Source organism: Felis catus, chromosome B2, assembly GCF_018350175.1.
Source record: "Felis catus isolate Fca126 chromosome B2, F.catus_Fca126_mat1.0, whole genome shotgun sequence".
Taxonomy (NCBI): domain Eukaryota; kingdom Metazoa; phylum Chordata; class Mammalia; order Carnivora; family Felidae; genus Felis; species Felis catus.
The window spans coordinates 143,721,081-143,739,630 of NC_058372.1; the positions used below are offsets into that span (position 1 = coordinate 143,721,081).

Below are 18,550 nucleotides of genomic sequence, written 5' to 3' on the forward strand. Positions count from 1 at the left end.
GCAGCTGGTGGTGGCGACTGTCCCTCCCCCCGGAGCGAAGCCCCTGTGGGTCATTGAGAGCACCCAGTGGCCTCACAGCCGCGTCTGCGGCTGGGGTGGGGGGCAGGGGTGGCGCCTGCAGCCCCCGGAAGCAGGAGTCTCTCTCTGGCGCTGGCTGGGGCACAGAGCCGTGTGGGGGATGCTGTACTTAACTCTCGTGGCTTTCCTTTTGAACAGGGAGTTCCCATGCTGCTGAGGACCAGTGACTGTGACTTTGTGTTTGGGTGGGAGACCCCACTGGTCTGTCCCGATGAAGTGCGGGTAGACGGCTGCTCCCTGACGGACGAGCAGCTGCATTACAGCTTCAACCTGTCCAGCCTTTCCAAGGTCCCCTTCAAGGTGAGGCGGCTCAGCCAGAGCCCGGCGGCCCTGGGGACACGGCGGCCGGGGTTCTTTCTGACAGCCACTTGTGTTTTAAGTAACAGGACACCTGTGACCACCGAGGCACAGTGTGTTGGGGGGTGGGGGTGGTAGTGGGTTCAGCGCCGCTCGTGGATGCACAGGATTAGCCTGTCAGGGATTCCGGATCGTGTAGCGAACCAGTCACGGCTAACGCTTGAGTTGTGCTCCATGGTTCAGAGTTTCATTCCTTACGGCTTTGTCAAGATGAAAGGACACAACGGAGATCAGGAGGCTGCTTGGGGATGGGCGTGTGACCACGTGCCCCATAAGGGCCAGGGCCGGGGCCAGGTGTAGCGTACCTGGCAGAGGCCACGTGGAATTTTCCTCGTGTCTCCCTGCAACCTGGCTGCAAGATAAAGAGGCAGCTATTTCACTGATGGCAGAGGTAATGGACGGAGGGAGCTAGGATGTCCCCCTGATTTAGATGCATTTGCGTGGGGGCGGGGAGGGGGTGGCTTATCTTACTCTTGGCCTGTGTGTCGTGGGCCTGATGTTGACGAGGCCATGGGCATCTTGGATCACTGGTGTTTGGAGGACCGTGCATCTCTAGGCCTGTGATCTAGATGTTACCGAGTCATACACTGCCGACCATGCCGACCAAATCCCAGCACCTCCCAGGCGATGGATGGTCGCTGGTGAGCAGTGAGCCCAGGGCCCTGGCTCCTGTGATGGAGACCTTGCACGGGTGTGACAGGTGTGCAGGTGGGGGCCAGGCAGGGAAGGCAAGATATATATTTAATTACGCCGTGTCCACTTAGTGACCATCAACTCAGTCCTCACCATTCCCGCATTGTGGGCAGGGAGCTGGGGCTTCGGGAGGGGGATGAACAGCCCGCGGTCTTGCGGATGGCTCCCTGCCAGAGGCCCGGCTGCGGAGCACAGCCAGCCGTGTGCGGGAGGAGGAGGAAGGCTGGGCCTGGGAGAGGAGGGAGATGTGGGTCCTTCCAGTGGCTGGAGGGAAACGTCCAGACAGCGGGTAAGGCATTGCCCTGTGCGGGGAGGTCAGGATTGGAGAGAAGGAAGGTTAGCCCTGAGGCACCCATGCAGAGCCCACAGGCAGCCCCTGCTTTCCTGCACGAGTGCACCTCCCCGCAGCGATGGCTCCTCTCTGTCTTGAGAGCCACTGACAGCCACACGTGGTGTTGTCTGTCCAGGTGACTCGGGACTCACGCACCTACAGCGTGGGGGTATGCACCGCGGCGGCGGGCCCGGAGCAAGGAGGCTGTAAAGACGGAGGTGTCTGCCTGCTCTCTGGGACCAAGGGGGCATCTTTTGGACGGCTGGCGTCGATGAGACTGGATTATAGGCACCAGGACGAAGCTGTCATTTTAAGTTACGCCAATGGAGATAATTGTCCTCCAGGTAAATCTTCGTAGCGGGATGCATTTGACGGTCCTGGGAGATGTGGTGTTAGACCTGGCAGCAGGAGGAAACTGAGGCACGAAGCTCCAGATGCTGTGAATGCTGACCCCTGGCCCGGACCACGCAGTGTTCCACCCGGGCAGCCCCGGGTGTGAGCGCTTGGGCTCTGAACACACTCTGGCCTGCGAGCCGCTTGTCACCTTGTGGTCCTCGTGTTGGTTTAGGGTGACTGCTCCCGTCAGAGATCCTTTTGAGCATCCCCAGGTGATCGTGCCCAGCGAGGAGAGCGGAGCCGAGGTCGTGCCGGTCATCAGGGTCTCACAGGTGTTCTTTGTTCCAGAAACCGAGGAAGGTGACCCCTGTGTGTTCCCCTTCATATTCAACGGGAAGAGCTACGACGAGTGCGTTCTGGAGGGCAGGGCGAGGCTCTGGTGCTCCACCACCGCGGACTACGACAGAGACCACGAGTGGGGCTTCTGCAGACATTGTACGTAGCGGAGCACGCGTCTGGGCCCAGGCTGCCCTGTAGCCAGTGTCCTTCCCAGGCTCGCGTCGTGCCTGCGCCTTTGTGGGTGTCCAAGTTAATGCAGAAATTTTGTTGCGTGTAGATTTTCCACATCGGGCCTATTTCCCATAGAGAAAGGACATGTCTCATTGCTCCAGGGGCATGTTATGTGACCGTGCATGTGGACCTCAGTAGAGCACAGTTGACGTGCAGGTGTCAGGGGGCCAGCGGGGCCCGCTCGCTCCAGGGATCTGTGTCCGTGGACCGGGTCTCAGCACTGATGATGCACATCCGTGCTTATTAGAATCCCACTTGTCACAAGTCTGCAGGGTGGCAGTAATCAGAAAGGGTGGGGGCGGAGGGGGGGATCCTCCACTGGCTGTCTGCTGGGGGTGGGGGCAGGCTCAGGACAGGGGCGGGGGGTTCAGCATGAGCCGGACATCACGGCCTTGCTCTGGCGATGCTTGGAGACAAGGGATGTGGGAACCCTGCTCACGTGTGTGGCACAGATGTGAGCTCTCAAAGGAAGTGATGAGAAAATGCATAAAAAATCAGTTGTCGTGAGTGATCAGGGACAAGATGCTACAAGGAGAGCGTTAAGTGTTAAATTCACAAGGGGACTGATACAGTTTTGTTTGGAGGCTTGTTGTGACAGGATCTTTCTCCTGGTCTGTTGGATGACACGTTTTTAGGTGATTAGAGGTATCTTGTTGCTGTTTTAATTTGTTGTTCTCACCCACGTGTGATCGAATGTGGAGTGTCCATCCACGGGGAATTGAGCTCGGGCCGCGGGGTCACGAAGCCCAGGAAGGGACCCTGTGCCCTGAGGGGTCTTGGTCTTTTTCGGGTTAGGATCTGGGTGAACGGAACAGGACGGGCTCTGCCCCTACCGTGTGGGCAGCGGCCGGCCAACGCAGCTGAGGGGAGGAGGGGAGGAGCCCGTGCGGGACCAGGCCACGGTCTGACTTTTCCCGCATGCTGCGCCCCCAGCAAACAGCCACCGGACGTCCGCGATCATCTTCAAGTGTGATGAGGACGCTGATATCGGGAGGCCACAAGTCTTCAGTGAAGTTCGTGGCTGTGAGGTGACATTTGAATGGAAGACGAAAGTTGTGTGCCCCCCAAAGAAGATGGAGTGCAAGTTCATCCAGAAGCACAAAACCTATGACTTAAGGCTGCTGTCCTCGCTCACCGGCTCCTGGTTCTTTGTCCACGAAGGAGTCTCGTGAGTACCCGCCACCTCTTGTCAGCCGTGACCTTCTCTCGGGCCTGATGGCGATGGGCACATGGCAGTCCACCTTCGTGTCCCCCCAGAGCTGGGGCTGTCATGGAAATCCGGTGCTTGTGGTGGCTTGAATGCCCCTGGGCTCTAGGGAGCAGCCCGCTGGTGTCTGGCCTAGTGGGCGTGGCCACTTTGGAAGGCAGAGGAAGACAGAAAGGGAGCCTTTGGAACCAGAAGCTGGCGATCAGCAGTTGGCCGGACACAGAGTCTCGATTGGCATCATGTTTGGACGGGGCTTCTGTCTGCTGCTGGGGGTGTGTGTGTGCGGGGTGGGGGGGGGAGCGGGGGTGCATTGATTTTCTCAACTCTTTGGCACAAACCCCTTGGGCTGTGTGGTTCGGGGTTCATGAGCCATGGTGGCTGCTCTGTGCACGGCCCCCACTCTGCCCGGCACCCCCAGATCAGGAAGTCCTCAGCCTGGGGCGGGGGCGTGGACTTGGGCCGCAGCTGGTCCCGACCCGAAAGCCCTTCTAAACCGCACCGTCTCAGGGTCCACCCCCACTGGCCTGGTTGACGCGCTCCCGTTTTCAGTAACCGGATAGTCTCTGTCTCAGTGCCGTCTTCAGAGGTGCTCTGGCATACCTGGTTGTCACAACGATTACTGTTTCTGAAAGTGACGGATGGAGCTGCACCCCAGTGTGCCAGGGCAGACTAACCTTGCGCCCCTCCCCCATCCCTTTGTGTTGTTCTACAGGTACTATATAAATCTGTGCCAGAAAATATATAAAGGGCCCCTCGACTGCTCAGACCGAGCCAGCATCTGCAAAAAGAGTGCGTCTGGTGTCGTCCAGGTCTTGGGGCTCGTTCACACGCAGAAGCTGGACGTCATAGGTGAGGCCCTGGGTCCTTGTGCATGGTTACAGGTGTCTCATCAGAATTGGGAAGGAAAAGGCGTCCTCATAGGCCAGGAGGCTCAGCACGGGCTTCAGTTGAAACTGCCAGATAGAATTCCCAATGGTTGTCCAGCGTTCCAGTAACTCCTGGAACATGAGAGTAAGCACCGCTTTGCATTCTCTGAGGTGGCACGTCCTGGCGGGTGTGTTCAAGAGGGTTCGGCTCTCTTGCGAATGTCCTTCCCCACCCAAGAGGGTCACAGTGGTTAAGGTTCTGCTGAATCCCTGCTCCAGCTCTGGGCTGAGCACAGAGTCTGCATAAACACGTGCAAGCATTTATTCGGGAGAGCTGAATGGTTGCACAAGAACTTGGCAAAGATAATTCAGGGGTACGTTTTTGTAATATCTTAACAGTTTAGAAAAATAGTAACAAATAATAACAATGAAGCTTTTTTTAATAGCGTTTTTAGAAAATTCATCTTGCAACTGGTTGTTTAGTGAAAGATTCTATCTTTCGTTATTTAAAAGAGGAAGGTAGCTGGGGTGCCTGGGTGGCTCAGTGGGTTAAGCGTCCGACTTCGGCTCAGGTCGCCAACTTCGGCTCAGGTCATGATCTTGCGGTTTGTGAATTCGAGCCCTGCTTTGGGCTCTGTGCTGACAGCTCAGAGCCTGGAGACTGCTTCGGATTCTGTGTCTCCCTCTCCCTCTGTCCCTCCCCTGCTCACGCTCTGACTCTCTCATTGACTTTCAATAATAAATAAACATTAAAAAAAAAATTTAAAAGAGGAAGGTAGGGCCATCTGGGTGGCTCAGTTGGTCAAGCATCCGACTCTTGATTTCAGCTCAGGTATGACCTCACAGTTGTGGGTTTGTGGGGATTGGGCCCCACGTGGGGGGCCCTGTGCTGAAAATGCAGAGTCTCCTTGGGACTCTCTCTCTCTGCCCCTCCCCCATGGGTGCACGTGTGTGTTCTCTAAATAAATCAACATTTAAATAAAAATAAAAGGAGAAGGTAGATTTTTCTTAGGTAGATACAGTTGGGGTGTGTTAGGGGGACCAGTAAAGAAAAATACCTTTATCTTGTTGGACTAGAGAGGGGTCCCCGGGTTGTCCTGATTAAATCACAGGGTGACTCGAGTTTGTGTGAGCTGTTGAAAAAGAGGCAGGGAATTCTGCGGGAGCCACTGTGAGTCTTAGAAGCAAACCAGATTCTGCAGGTTGGTGGAGTCCCCTGGAGTGGCCAGCCGTCCCATGACTCACTGCTGTTTCCCCACGGCTCCCGAAGGGGGCCGAGGGTGGCTCATTGCTCTGCGGTCTCGCGGTTGTACGCGGATATCGGAGCAGCCTTCGCCTGAGTTTCCCGCAGCTGGCTGACAGGTTTGAATAGTTAAGCCCTCACTGAAGGTTCAGCTAGTAGACGCGTCCTGGTCCCCAGCCTGCCAGGTAAGACCTTCCCTTTTGGTCCCAACAGGATAGCTGTCCAAGGGCAGACACAGTGATTGCCACCCTCATTTAGGGGCTGCACCCATCTGGGGCGGGGAGATGGGCCGTCTGTCCCAGGAGCTAACAGTTACCTACAACTGTGCTGTCTGCAGGTGTAGTTCTCAGCAGCTTCGTGGGGTTGGGGTTAGAGTTCGTGTCACCGGTTGGGCAATGAGGTGTGGGAGGTCTAGTGTACCACCCAGTAGTGTGGGGTGTCTACAGTAAGATGTGCATTTGTTTGGCCTCATGCTCGGCAGTTTAAGAATGTCTCTTCAAGGGGCGCCTGGGCAGCTCAGTCAGCTAAGCATCTGACTCTTGATTTCAGCTCAGGTCAAGATCCCAGGGTTGTAGGATCGAGCCCTGTGTTGGGCTCTGTGCTGAGCGTGGAACCTGCTTAGGGCTCGCTCGCTTGCTCTCTCCACCGCCCCCACCCCCACCCCGCTTGCGTGCGTGTGTACTCTTGCGTTTTTTTTTTTCCTCTCTCTCAAATAAAAAAATTAAGAAAGAAAAAAAGAATTTCTCTTTAAAGCAGTACTCTTTCTTCCAAAATTTTACACAGGAGCCCACTATTTAGCACAGAAGCTCAGTGTTTAATACAAGTCCATCCAGTAACAGCTCTGAATCGGGGCAGGGCTGAGGGCCCTGGGCTTTCGGCCGAGCGGTTGGGCCGCTGCGTGTGGAAGAGCCGGGGGCGGGGGGAAGCTGGTGCCGAGGCCCACGTTTCCTCCGTGTCCTCCCCTGCCTCGTGTGGGTGAGGGTCCGGGGCTACAGCGTGTGTGGTGCCCCTGTGAGGGCCCCGCCCTGTGCTCCTGAGCCACAGTCTGCCTGCCGAGCCAGGCTGGGCTCGGGCGCCACCCCGAGCTGCACTGGGCAGCCACACGTGGTAGCTGGCAGCAGCATGGGACTTGAACTGGCGGCCACGCTGGCTTCCGTGCGACTGGCAGCTGGATGCAAGCGCTCGCTTCCTCTTAGACCCTGCTCGTCAAGGTCTCGTCACTTTCTTTATCCGCGATCCTTTCAGCAGTCGAAAGATTGGACACAGAGCCGGAAGACCCGAGAAGAACAGAGTTGTTCTGGGTCTGGTTTTCCTCGTTGTGCTTGTCGGTCCGGCACCTGCCCCGTTACTACTGGGGTGCTGAGACGGGGGGATGTGTCGGGAAGGCACCTAGAACAACCCTGCAGTGGTACAGAACTGGAGCAGTGGCGAACACTGCCCCTGGGGTCCTGCTCTGTGAGCACGTGGCACCCGGCACTCGGCTGCTCGTTGGAAGGTGTTCCCGTGGCGCAGGTGAGGAGACAGGCTCAGAGGCTCAGCAGCCCGGAGTCAGGCAGCCAGTGAGCAGGAAGGCTAGGGTTTGGACCCAGGTCTTCTTTAGCCACACAAGGTGTGTCGTGAGCCGGGAGGCGGTCACCGAGCTTGGCAGAGCTGGGAACCCGGGGTGGAGGACTCAGGAGTCTTCAGAGAGCCGGACGTTCGTTCTTTATAACCAGGAACGACGTCACTTCCGTTATTTTTGTGTTTCAGGTGACAAAGTCATCGTAACTTATTCAAAAGGTTATCAGTGTGGGGAGAATAAGACCGCCTCTGCCGTCATCGAGTTGACCTGTGCAAAGACAGTGGGCAGACCTTCATTCAAGAGGTGAGAGAGAGGGTCGGGGCCTCACGGGGGAGCTGTGCAGAGAGTGCACTGGGGGCCCATCAGCATCTTTCCCCATGGTTTTCACTTGCAGGCGTGCAGGGAGAGGGTGTTCGGGTGGCCACGGTGGGGAGGGAGGGGGCTGTTCGATGTCCTGTAGCGTGCAGGGCTGTTCTGCACCAGGAGGGATTTCCCGGAAAGGGGGCTGGGGCACACGGTCACTTGACTGAAGCCACAAGGTAAGGTGGCATCCGGCCTCCACCCTGAGCATCGTCATAGGACCAGAGGGGCAGTGATTGGCGCCACCTTAAGTCCAGCTGTCCAGGTGGCCTGTCTGAGATCCCCAGGCAGGTGGGGCTGGCACAGGGGATGCTCTTGGATGACACTAGAATTTTCCGGGCAACTCTGCAACTAGCATTAGGAGGAGTTGGCCAACAGAGGGAGCGTATGAGCTGCTGTTTGTGAACAAATGATTCTTCCGGAAGCTGGGCTTGAAAAAGGCAGGACCTAGGAATCGTACGAGGATCGAATCAACGTATGAGTTGAAAAAGCTTGCAAAGTAAAGTTCAGAAATTTATGAGCAAATTTTTCCAGTTTTTGGATGTTGCACAGTTTCTGAATTTAACAACACCAAAAAAACGTGCTGAACGGTGCCCAACATTATCACGTTGCCAAAGGGCCACACAACATCTTCCTCACTAGGCTGGTGTTCCCGGATCTTTCCTGTGAGGCTGCTGAGAAAAGTCCTGTGAGCCTCGCTAGCCCAGAGCTGCCTGCACCCATCGTGGGGGCGGCAAGGGCTCGGTGGCATGGTGCTTCTGCAGGGACCCAGGGCTCAGGACTGACCGGAGCCCTGAAAGCCAGTGAGCCTCTTCCCGGCACGAGACGCCTGGTGTCGCAGCCGCCCCCGCGTGTGGCTGGGCGTGACCGCAGCCCGTGCTCCCTCCTTCCAGGTTCGACTTGGACAGTTGCACTTACTACTTCAGCTGGGACTCTCGGGCTGCCTGTGCCGTGAAGCCCCAGGAGGTGCGGATGGTGAACGGGACCATCACCAACCCTAGAAATGGCAAGAGCTTCAGCCTCGGAGATATTTATTTTAAGTAAGTGAAATTTCATTTTCCTTTTGAGCACTGAACTGTATTCAAAATTAAACCAATTTAGATCTTTCCCGGTGCGGGGGCAGGGCGGGGGGGGGGGGAGTGGAGGAGGGGAGCCGCAAGATAAATGGGCCTGTGTGTGTTAGTTACTGTTTCTAGGTAGATGTCCTATTTTGCTTAAAACTGGGGGACAGCATTACTCAACTATGTAGTTTTAACACCAAAGATGGTGAATTCTGTTGAGTGTAAAAATAAAGTCACCCCTTCTCCTTCACTTCATGATAAGCCCAGGGGGCAAAGCTGAAACCCGAAAGAGTTTTTGATCAGGAATCCCTGGGCTTACTGGTTTGTGAAAATAGGGTGTCCCAGCAGTGTCCCCGGAGCTGTTCCTGAGGTCAGGTGGCCGTATGTGCTGGCTGCACCCGCGGCAAGCGAAGCAGGCGTGCTGTGGGAACAGCGCATTTTGAGGAGGGCGCACCGGCGCTCAGAGCACGGGGCGGGAGGCAAGTTGGTGCCCTCGGGGGTCTTCGTGGGCTCCCAGGCCGGCCAAGGTGGAGAAGGGCAGTGTCCTGCGGCCCTGTGCTTGTTCACAGGTGTCTGGGTCTCTAGTAAAGTAAATGGGTTTCCTGAAGGACTGGAGCCATTGCTGTCTTTTCCGTTTCTTCAGGCTGTTCAGTGCCTCTGGGGACATGAGGACAAATGGGGACAAGTACCTGTATGAAATCCAGCTTTCCTCCATCACGAGCTCCAAAAACCCGGCGTGCTCTGGGGCCAACATCTGCCAGGTTAAACCAAATGACCAACACTTCAGCAGGAAAGTTGGAACTTCTGATAAAACCAAATACTACGTTCAAGGTAATTGCTTTCCATTAACGTTCCGTGTCCCGCTTCCTTGGAAGGGCCTTACGCTTTCCCTGAACTAACACCCTTCCGTTGAAATGCCACATTTTAAAGCAGAAGCCCTGGTCTGATCCTGTGTCTTGATACGTGTTCGTCAAGACGGATCGAACAGGTGTAAGATGAACGTTTCACTGTAGGTAAAATTCACCTTAGACTTGGTCTGCGCCAGGGGGTATGAGGTGGGGGTGTAGAAGGTGAAGTGTGCGCATCCAGAACTGCCTTTGATGTGGTTTTAGTCGTGTTCTTTACTTCACAATTTCAGATGTTATTACACAAGGATGAGAAATTTTACATTTGTCAGAAGGACGAAAAGAAAGGATAAACACTCTTTAAAAGGTCAAGTGCATGTTTCCGCGCTCAGACGCTGAGCGCACGCGTCACCGCACTTGGCCGTGCCCGACGAGCAAGGCAGAGGTACCTGTCACGTCAGCCTGATTTGCTTTCATGATTCCACACCAAGTAGCAGTAACCCCCGCGGTTCTCTTTTCTAGCAATTCTGGGTTGGATTTACTCGTACCTGTGCGCGTCGTGCGCATTTACTTATTCGGGGTTAATTAAACCCCTTTTAGACCTTGTCGCTTTCTGCATTCACCAGCCCTAGAAAGTAAGTTTAGTTTTAAGACCACTTGTTGCGTTGCATGAAGAAGTGCAGATTGAATCTCTTCCCGAGTCTTCATTCATTCGAGACGGCAAGAGTAGGAAGCTGCCACGGGCTCCCCCATCAGCTCGTGGACATGGGCCCGCGTGCCGGCCTCATGGGACGGTCCGTTCAGGCCTTGCCTCAGCCAGTTATGCGTGAGAACATGTGGGGCCTCCCGAGCCCAGCCCGCACGGGCCGGGGCTCAGGGCTCCCTGTGTGTGGACGTGACCGCCTCGCACACGGAACTCGGTGGCTCTCCGGCGGTGGCTCGCTGTGAAGTTTGAGCCACCTGCAAAGTTTGGGGAGGGCAGCGTCCGCACAAGGCTCCCTCACCTCTGACACCAAGTGGGAGTTTTGGGGGGCTTCCCCCGCCACCCTCAGGTCTGGTCCTTCGCTGGGACTCAGAACTCACTGAGAGCTGTTACTGCCACCGTTAAGGGTGACAATTGGCGGAGGGAAGAAGCACGCAGGGTGACATCCAGGAGGGAGCCAGATGCTTCCGTCACCCTCTCCCTGTGGAATCGGGCTTGACCGTACGCACAGAGTGTCGCCAACCGGGGAAGCTCGCGTCTCCGTGTCCAGGGGTTTTATTGCGGTTCCGTCACAGAGGCTTGTTTGGTTGGCCCGCCGGTTGCTTGGTTCCCCATCTGGTCCATTTCGGTCTCCGGATGAGCGGGTACCATGTGGCCAGTCACCATTCTGAATCCGACTGTGAACTGAGGACAAAGGCCGGACCTCTCCTGGGGTCAAGGTTCAAGTCTTTCCTGCTCCCGGACTTCAGGCGGGGGGCCCTGTAAGGAGTGCGAGGTGGCCTGTGAGAACACGCACATGTGAGACCTTTGAAGAAGGGCCCTTTACGTAAGATCTTAAGTCTGTGCGGGCGTTTTACAGACCACGAGGACATTATTGAAACGTCGATGGTAATGTTGTGTGGTTGTGTCATACTTCCTTTTTGACAGACGGGGATCTAGATGTGGTGTTTGCCTCGTCCTCTAAGTGCGGAAAAGACAAGACGAAGTCTGTGTCTTCCACCATCTTCTTTCACTGCGACCCTCTGGTGAAGGACGGGATCCCCGAGTTCAGCCACGAGACCGCCGACTGCCAGTATCTCTTCTCTTGGTACACCTCTGCCGTGTGTCCCCTAGGGTGAGTGCGCGGGCCGGGCCACTTTCCCCTTTCTGCGCACGCTCACCAGCCGCACGCCGACCCGCTCTCCCCTGACTCAGCTCGAGCACGTGTTTGTGTGTGTTCTGCCCCACCTGGTGTGGGGATATTCAAGCGTGCACAAACACCGGAGAGGCAAGCCCCACGCGGCCAGCACGCGGCCTCACTGGCTGTCCAAGCGTCGCCCCTCGTCTGCTCCCCCACCGCCACCGCCCACCATTCCCAGGGCACCCCCATCTGCCGGCAGGCACGCACGAGGCCTCAGTGCGCCCGCTTTCTTTCCGGCCTCCCCCATGCTGCCTCACGGCAGGCCGATGCTGAGCCTCGTCTTTGTGTTCCTAGCGCATTTTTTCTTGGGTTCCAGTGCAGATTATTATATGGTAAAGGTCGATTTACCTTGAGCGAGGTAGTGTTTATGTTTGGACGAAGGAAAACTTGTTCTACAGAGTTTGAAGATCAGGCATAGGCCAGGTTTTGCGTGCGCATATGGGAATGTGCATTTCTGTGCCGAGGGAAGGGTGATCTTGGCCTCTGTGTGGCCTCAGGGAACTCTCTCTTCTTGTGCCCCAGGGCCTTTCCTCCTCTGCCCGGTTCACTGTCAGGTTTAGAGACCTTCATCTAGAACAAAGTGCTACAGCTTGCTTTCCTCTTTGGACTTGTTTTCTTCCCATTTCATCCAGGTCCTTCTCTTACAGAAGCGTTTTCAGTCTCTGTCTGAGACTGCGATCGAGAGAAAAAGGAGTTCTTGCAATGCACTGGTTTCCTTTGTGTCCTGAAGGAATGTTTCTCTGCAGTCCCTAGAAACCGTGGTAGGAACAGTGGGAGGAGCCCCAGATCACATCTGTTAGATCTTAAATGAGTTTTCATTTTTAAAAAGAGTCAGCTATGTCTGAAGTTTTCCAGGAATGTGAACGCAAGGCAAGTCTTAAATTTCTAGACGTTGGTGCCGTATAAACAACACACACAAAGTTGTGCTGTTAAGCATCTGACTTCGGCTCAGGTCGTGATCTTGAGATTCTTGAGTTCAAGCCCTGCATCTGGCTCTGTGCTGACAGCTCAGAGCCTGGAGCCTGCTTCAGATTCTGTGCCTCCCTCTCTGTCTCTGCCCCTCCCCCACTCATGCTCTGTCTCTTTCTCTCTCTCTCTCTCTCTCTCTCTCAAAAATAAACATTAAAAAATTAAAACGCGAAACACACAGTGAAGTTAAGAACCAGTAATGAGAAATTACCTGAAAAATAGAAATACATTTGCAAACTAAAACACACTTGAAAATGATTCCTGGCTCCCAGGAGAACCCAAAAGTAGCAGTGAGGACAGGCCTAGAAGTGAGTGACGATGCGCCTCTCCCATTGGGACGCGGAGGTGTGTCCCAGGTGCTCCTGAACGAACTCCTGTCCCTCGGGGTCCACAGAGCACGTGTGGGGGCGTCCCCGCTCGAGCACACAGCGACCAGTGCCTCCACGCTGGAATAGAGCACTGAGGTCGTCGTCCAGTTTGGAACCGGATTATTTGGCTCAGGCTGAATGCTGATGGGCGCAGTTATCCTCACGCAGTTGGGTTGCCCTCCGACCCAGTCTGAATCAAGAAGTTTTCTGAACCAGTATCTACACTTGTAGCCTCCAGTTCATCATGGGTGTGGCCCATCAGTTGTCCTCTCTCCTCCTGAGCAGCCCATACAGTCCCTGTAGCCTGCCTCTCTGCCTTCCCAGGGCAGGAAGAACTTTGTTAGCAGATTCTGTTACTGTAGGTGCCCTGAGCGCAGGCACGAATTGTCGGAAGTGTCCAGTCACTACACGGACATCTGGTTCTCTGAGCAGAAGGTCCGTCGTGGTTTTTCTAGCTTTGTGTTTGTTAATTTGTACTACTTTCCTTGAGCGTTTAAGGTCATAGAAATACGCTGCTCTTTCCCACACGTGGGCGGGACTCCTGCCGTCCTAGCTGCTCGAGGGGCGGTTGTGTTGGTCCAGGGACGTGCCTCCCGGACGCGGCAGCCCGGATGGAGCGTCTGTGCCGTGTCCAGCCGTGTCCCGTGCGTGTTCCCTCAGCCCTCATGAGGCACCGACGGTGTGTCCTGAGACCAGGTGGAGGGGACAGAAGCCTGCCCCCGGCGGTGACTGCTTGTCCCCAGGGAGGGGAGTTGTGGTCCTGGGAAGATGAGTGTTGCCGGCTTATCCCTGCTGTGGCCTCCCAGGTGCCTCTGTGCCCTGCAGCCATCCAGGGGGGGCTGGCCGCCACGGAGTAGGCCACGCTCCTCCGTAAGAGCTGACCGCGCGGCTCCAGGCGGTGCCTTCCACCTGTTCTCCGGTCCCGCCGCCGTGTCGTTGAGGACCCCGTCCTGCTGTTCTCCACACCCTGGGCTGGGAACTGCTCCGGCTGTGGCTGCCGTGGCACGCCACCAAAGGACGTGCTTCCTTTCAGGGTGGGCCTTGATGGTGACGGTGCGGGCGAGGACACGCAGGAGCACAAGGGGCTGTCGGAGAGAAGCCAGGCGGTCGGGGCTGTGCTGAGCCTGCTGCTCGTGGCGCTCACTGGCTGTCTGCTGACCCTGCTGCTTTACAAGAAGGAAAGGAGGTAAGGAGAGGGGAGCAGGTGTGCCCCGAGGCCAGTGCTTCAAGGTCGCGTCCTGGGATGTGTGTGTGTGTGTGTGTGTGTGTGTGTGTGTGTGTTGCAACCACGGAAACGGTCTCCGAAGTCACATAAACGTCCACGTTTCTGGGACGAGGTGACCGTCTGACTCCCAGGCATGCAAGTCAGGCCCTGGTGGTCGTGTCGTGTAGGAGATGCTGCGCAGGCACTAAGCCTGGCCTGTTTCTAGGATGTTGGTCTCTGAATGTGTCCAAAGAGACAGCAAATGAGCACCTTTTATGAGCAGGCTTCCTTCTGATCAGCTGACCCCTCTACATGGTCCTCCCCTTGCCCCTTCCTCCCGTTTACTAGATGCCTACCATGTGCCAGGCATGACACCATCTTCTTGGCTCACGGTTTCTGGGTAAAAGGGCTTGTCACCACATTTCCGTGTGGTGTGTGAATGAGGCACGGGGCCCATGAGCCCTGTGCGTGGTCCTCCCTGGCAGGTGGGAGAGGGCATCCAGAAGTCCTGGGTGTGGCCGGCCCGGCCCGGAGAGGCAGGTACTGGAACGAAGAATCCGGGCCGAGGGTCTGGGCATGAGTTTTAGCACACGTCTCTGTGCAGCCCTGGGGTGGGAGGAATATGTGCTCTTGTCATAGTCACACGGGACAAAGCAGAAGCCCACGGTGGGTAACTTGCACTTGCCTTTGCTAGACCACTGAGAGAGGAAGCAGGTTTCGAATCCACTTCCGTCTGGTTCCAAAGTGTTCTTTTCACTGAACTCGTGTATAACCCAGCTGCTGTGGGTAGCGTGCCCGTGCCATGGAGGGATGTGCCTGTGGGGGCTGCAGGCTTCTCTGTGAGCAGATGAGCAAGGTGCCAGGACTGTGGAGGGGCGGGTGTGCGAGGGGCCGGGGCCCAGAGGACTGGCACGCGAGATGCCAGGGCTGCGGAGGGGCGGGTGGGCGAGGGGCTGGGGCCGAGAGGACTGGCACGCAAGATGCCAGGACCACGGAGGGGCGGGTGGGCGAGGGGCCGGGGCCAGGGAGGGCCGGGAGGACTGGCACGCGAGACACCAGGGCTGCGGAGGGGCGGGTGGGCGAGGGGCTGGGGCCGGGAGGACTGGCACACGAGACGCCAGGGCCGTGGAGGGGCGGGTGGGCGAGGGGCCGGGGCCGAGAGGACTGGCACGCGAGATGCCAGGGCTGTGGAGGGGCGGGTGGGCGAGGGGCCGGGGCCGAGAGGACTGGCATGTGAGACGCCAGGGTCGCGGAGGGGCGGGTGGGCGAGGGGCCGGGGCCAGGGAGGGCCGGGAGGACTGGCACGCGAGATGCCAGGGCTGCGGAGGGGGTGGGGAGGGCCGGCCGGGCGGTTCTCCTGCCCGGCTGGTCCCGCCCGCAGTGACCGCTCGCCCCGCAGGGAGACGGTGGTTAGCAGGCTGAGCAGCTGCTGCAGGAGGAGTGCCAGCGTGTCCTACAAATACTCGAAGGTAACGTCCCATCACCCCCGTCGCCCCCGCCCCCCCCACTGTTGAGCTCTCTGTGCCCTGATGGTGTCAGCCTGTGACGAGGAAGACGCCACCACAGGCCTTTTGAAGGAGAGAAGGGAAAGGTCAGCCGTCGCTCTGAACCCGAGCGCACTCCGTGTCCTTTCTGCCTTCAGGTTTTATCATCGCGGCTGCGGCTGGTTTTCTCCGAACGTTTAATAGTTCAGTTGCTTCTACTTTGGGGGCTATTCTGAAAACTAAATAAATAACGAACGTGTCTGTGCATCTGGCACCTGGATGAGTCCCTTCAGATAAACTTCCCCCGGACAGGCGTTGTTCGGGTAATGGGCACACGCGTGCTCGTGGCTCTCGGTCCTCCAGCCAGATTGCGTCCTCAAAGGTTTCGCTCAGACACAGTCACGTCCAGCCCCTGCGGCTTCTCGTACCGCACGGCCCCTCCCGTCCCCCCGGTGCCGCTGACCTGCCAGCCTGACACCAGCTGCCTCGTGGGGTCCAAGCGGGAGCCGACGGTCGCCAGCCTTGCCTTCCTCTCCGGGTGGGGGACCCAGGAAGCAGGGAAGGGGTTCCCCAACTCAGGCAGGTCATGGAAGGGAGGGTCACAGAGGAGCGGCGTGGTCTGGGGCCTCAGAGGGGCTCCAGGGTCTGGCCTCGTCCCTGGCAGGTGAACAAGGAGGAGGAGGCGGATGAGAATGAAACCGAGTGGTTGATGGAAGAGATCCAGGTGCCGACCCCAAGGCCCGGGAAGGAAGGGCAGGAAAACGGCCACATTACCACGAAGTCCGTGAAGGCCGAAGCCCTCACCTCCCTGCACGGGGACGACCAGGACAGCGAGGACGAGGTCCTGACCATCCCGGAGGTGAAAGTGCAGGCGGGCAGGGGGACCGGGGCAGCGAGCGTGCAGCACGGGAGGAACGTGCAGAGGAAGGGGCTTCGGGAGAGCGCGGATGGCGCGGGGGTGCTGGTGAGAGGGGACAGGGCCCGCAGAGGGAGGCCCAGGCCCGCACAGCAGAAGCCCGCACAGCCCGGCAGCCTGGCGTCCTTCCACGACGACAGCGACGAGGACCTCTTACACATCTAGTCTCCTGGCGCCTACAGGGGATGTGGGTCCGTGGCGTCGCCGAGCACCTCCAACCAAATAAGACTTCAGTTCGATGATGCTTCTATCATTTTTGCCTTTAACAAGAACTGTCTCAAAAGGGAAGAGTTTTTGTGATGGGGGAGAGGGTGAGGAGGTCAGGTTTACGGTCCTCGGAACGTGGCTCTGCCCCTGTCGTGGGGGTGGTGCAGGGCCCCGGGTTTTGTCCCCAGTCCTCAGAAGCATGGCTGCCGTGCGCTTCGTAACGTGCGCCCGGGCCAGACGCATCTTGGAACAGAGGGCTGTGTATTCGAGAAAAACCCTTGCTGCTTTAGGCCCTGTGGGGTATTTGACCATTATATTTTAGCATTTAATTCTCTCCTCCTATTTATTGACTTTGACAATTACTCAGGTTTGCAAAAAAGGAAAAACGAAAAAAAAAAACACAAAAAACAAAAAAACAAAACAAAAAAAAACACAACCCAACAGTTTCTTCGTGACAGTGGGGGTGACTGTGGTTCATCCCCGGTCGGAAGAGGAAGCTGTCGGTGTGCTAAGAAAGTCCATATGAGATTTTGAACTGGTCAATAATGTAGCCTGTAAGTTAGAATGCTCCAATCTGTCCCTTCCTTTTTGCTTCCTGTTTCTTAAGGGAACACGCACGTGCGCGCGCACACACACGTGCATGCGCACACGCATGTGCAGGGTCCCCGAGTGCCTAGGCTTTGGAGGGTTCGCCTGCTCTCTGCCCTTAGTCAGTAACGGCTGCAGCGTTTTGCATGACATCTTCAATCCTAGGTGCACAGAGCACACTTATCAGTATTTCTTTCGCCGGCTGGTGAATTCAAACAACCCACCCAAAGATTATTTTTGTGTGTGTGTGAGGATGGAGTTGAGATGTCAGAGAAAATAACTTTCCTCCACATTTGGGGGATAGGTCTCACCTCTTCAGGTTCTCATGATACCACCTTTACTGTGCTTATTTTTTTAAGAAAAAAAAAAAGTGTTTATCAACCATCCGACCTATAAGAAGCCTTAATTTGCACAGTGCGTGACTTACGGAAATTGCATGAAAGCCGATGGGCCAGCATCTCGCCCTAGCGTTGCACTTGGGGATCCCGCTCTGGGGGTGCTGGGTCGGCCTCTCGGTGCTGCGGGACTGGAGGGCGGGGCCGCTGTCCTTCCCTCGCTGTTGGCACCTTTCTCGAAGTGTTTAATGAATGACTTTCCTCGAATTCTAGAATTGTACATAGACTCAGTGGTATTCATGTACTGAGAAAACCACCCTATGGTGGTTCCTTGGTTTGTACTCCGTTTGGCTGGCTAATTTGATTTCAACATGAGTGTATTTTTTAAAATTGATTTCTTTCCTCATTTTTTTTCAATCAAATTTACTGTAATATAAAGTATTCAACAATTTCAATAAAAGATAAATTATTAGTCGGGTGTTACTGCTTTCTCCTTACGAGTTGCCCAGCGCGTTGCCGAGCCTGGCCGCCCGTCTGTTCTTCTGTGCTGTTGGGGGAGATTCCCGCGTTTGGGCTCCTGCCGCGGGGCCCCCCTGGCCCTTCGTGTGCAGCACCACCGTGCGCTCGCTGGCGTCCTTCCGGTGGGCAGGTCTCGTTTCCTCCTTCCTTGCGAGAAAGCGCACCTCCGGCTAGTCCCAGGTTCCCGGAGCGAGCACGTGGGAGTGCAGGTTCCGGCACTGCAGGCAGGCACGGGGGGGCGGGGGGGGGGGGGCCCTGTGTGTCGTGGAGGGGGGGTGGCTTCTCTTTGGTCAGTCGTCACCCCAACTAGTGACGAGAGCTTCCTAGACGCTAGTGGGAAAGCGGACAAAGCAGAAAGTTGCAGCGGCAAGCGGACGTCTCGGAGTCAACGTCTGTCCCTCCCTCCCTTCCCCTCATTTGTTCATCGACGTCGTTTCTTCTGCCACCGACACTTGGGTCTTACAAAAGTGTGCGTTACCACCCAGGAGTCACGGGTGCTCAGGCACTGTGTCCGGAGGGCTGTTCTCCCAGCACCCCCTCCCTCTAAGACACAGGAAGCCCACTTCGGG

General features: G+C 56.6%; 1 protein-coding gene across 1 annotated transcript in view; it reads left to right on the forward strand.

Moving 5' to 3' along the window:
- The window catches only part of IGF2R (insulin like growth factor 2 receptor), a 104,629-nt gene extending 86,695 nt beyond the window's left edge, over window positions 1–17,934 (forward strand). Inside the window, exons 37-48 of the mRNA XM_023254553.2 lie at window positions 217–378; window positions 1,596–1,803; window positions 2,144–2,290; window positions 3,299–3,533; window positions 4,285–4,421; window positions 7,431–7,545; window positions 8,496–8,642; window positions 9,307–9,494; window positions 11,139–11,325; window positions 13,762–13,914; window positions 15,332–15,401; window positions 16,081–17,934. Coding sequence (XP_023110321.2) covers window positions 217–378; window positions 1,596–1,803; window positions 2,144–2,290; window positions 3,299–3,533; window positions 4,285–4,421; window positions 7,431–7,545; window positions 8,496–8,642; window positions 9,307–9,494; window positions 11,139–11,325; window positions 13,762–13,914; window positions 15,332–15,401; window positions 16,081–16,497 — 2,166 coding nt within the window. The 3' untranslated portion in view covers window positions 16,498–17,934. The remainder of the gene's footprint in view (window positions 1–216; window positions 379–1,595; window positions 1,804–2,143; window positions 2,291–3,298; window positions 3,534–4,284; window positions 4,422–7,430; window positions 7,546–8,495; window positions 8,643–9,306; window positions 9,495–11,138; window positions 11,326–13,761; window positions 13,915–15,331; window positions 15,402–16,080) is intronic.
- Window positions 17,935–18,550: the final 616 nt, after the last annotated feature.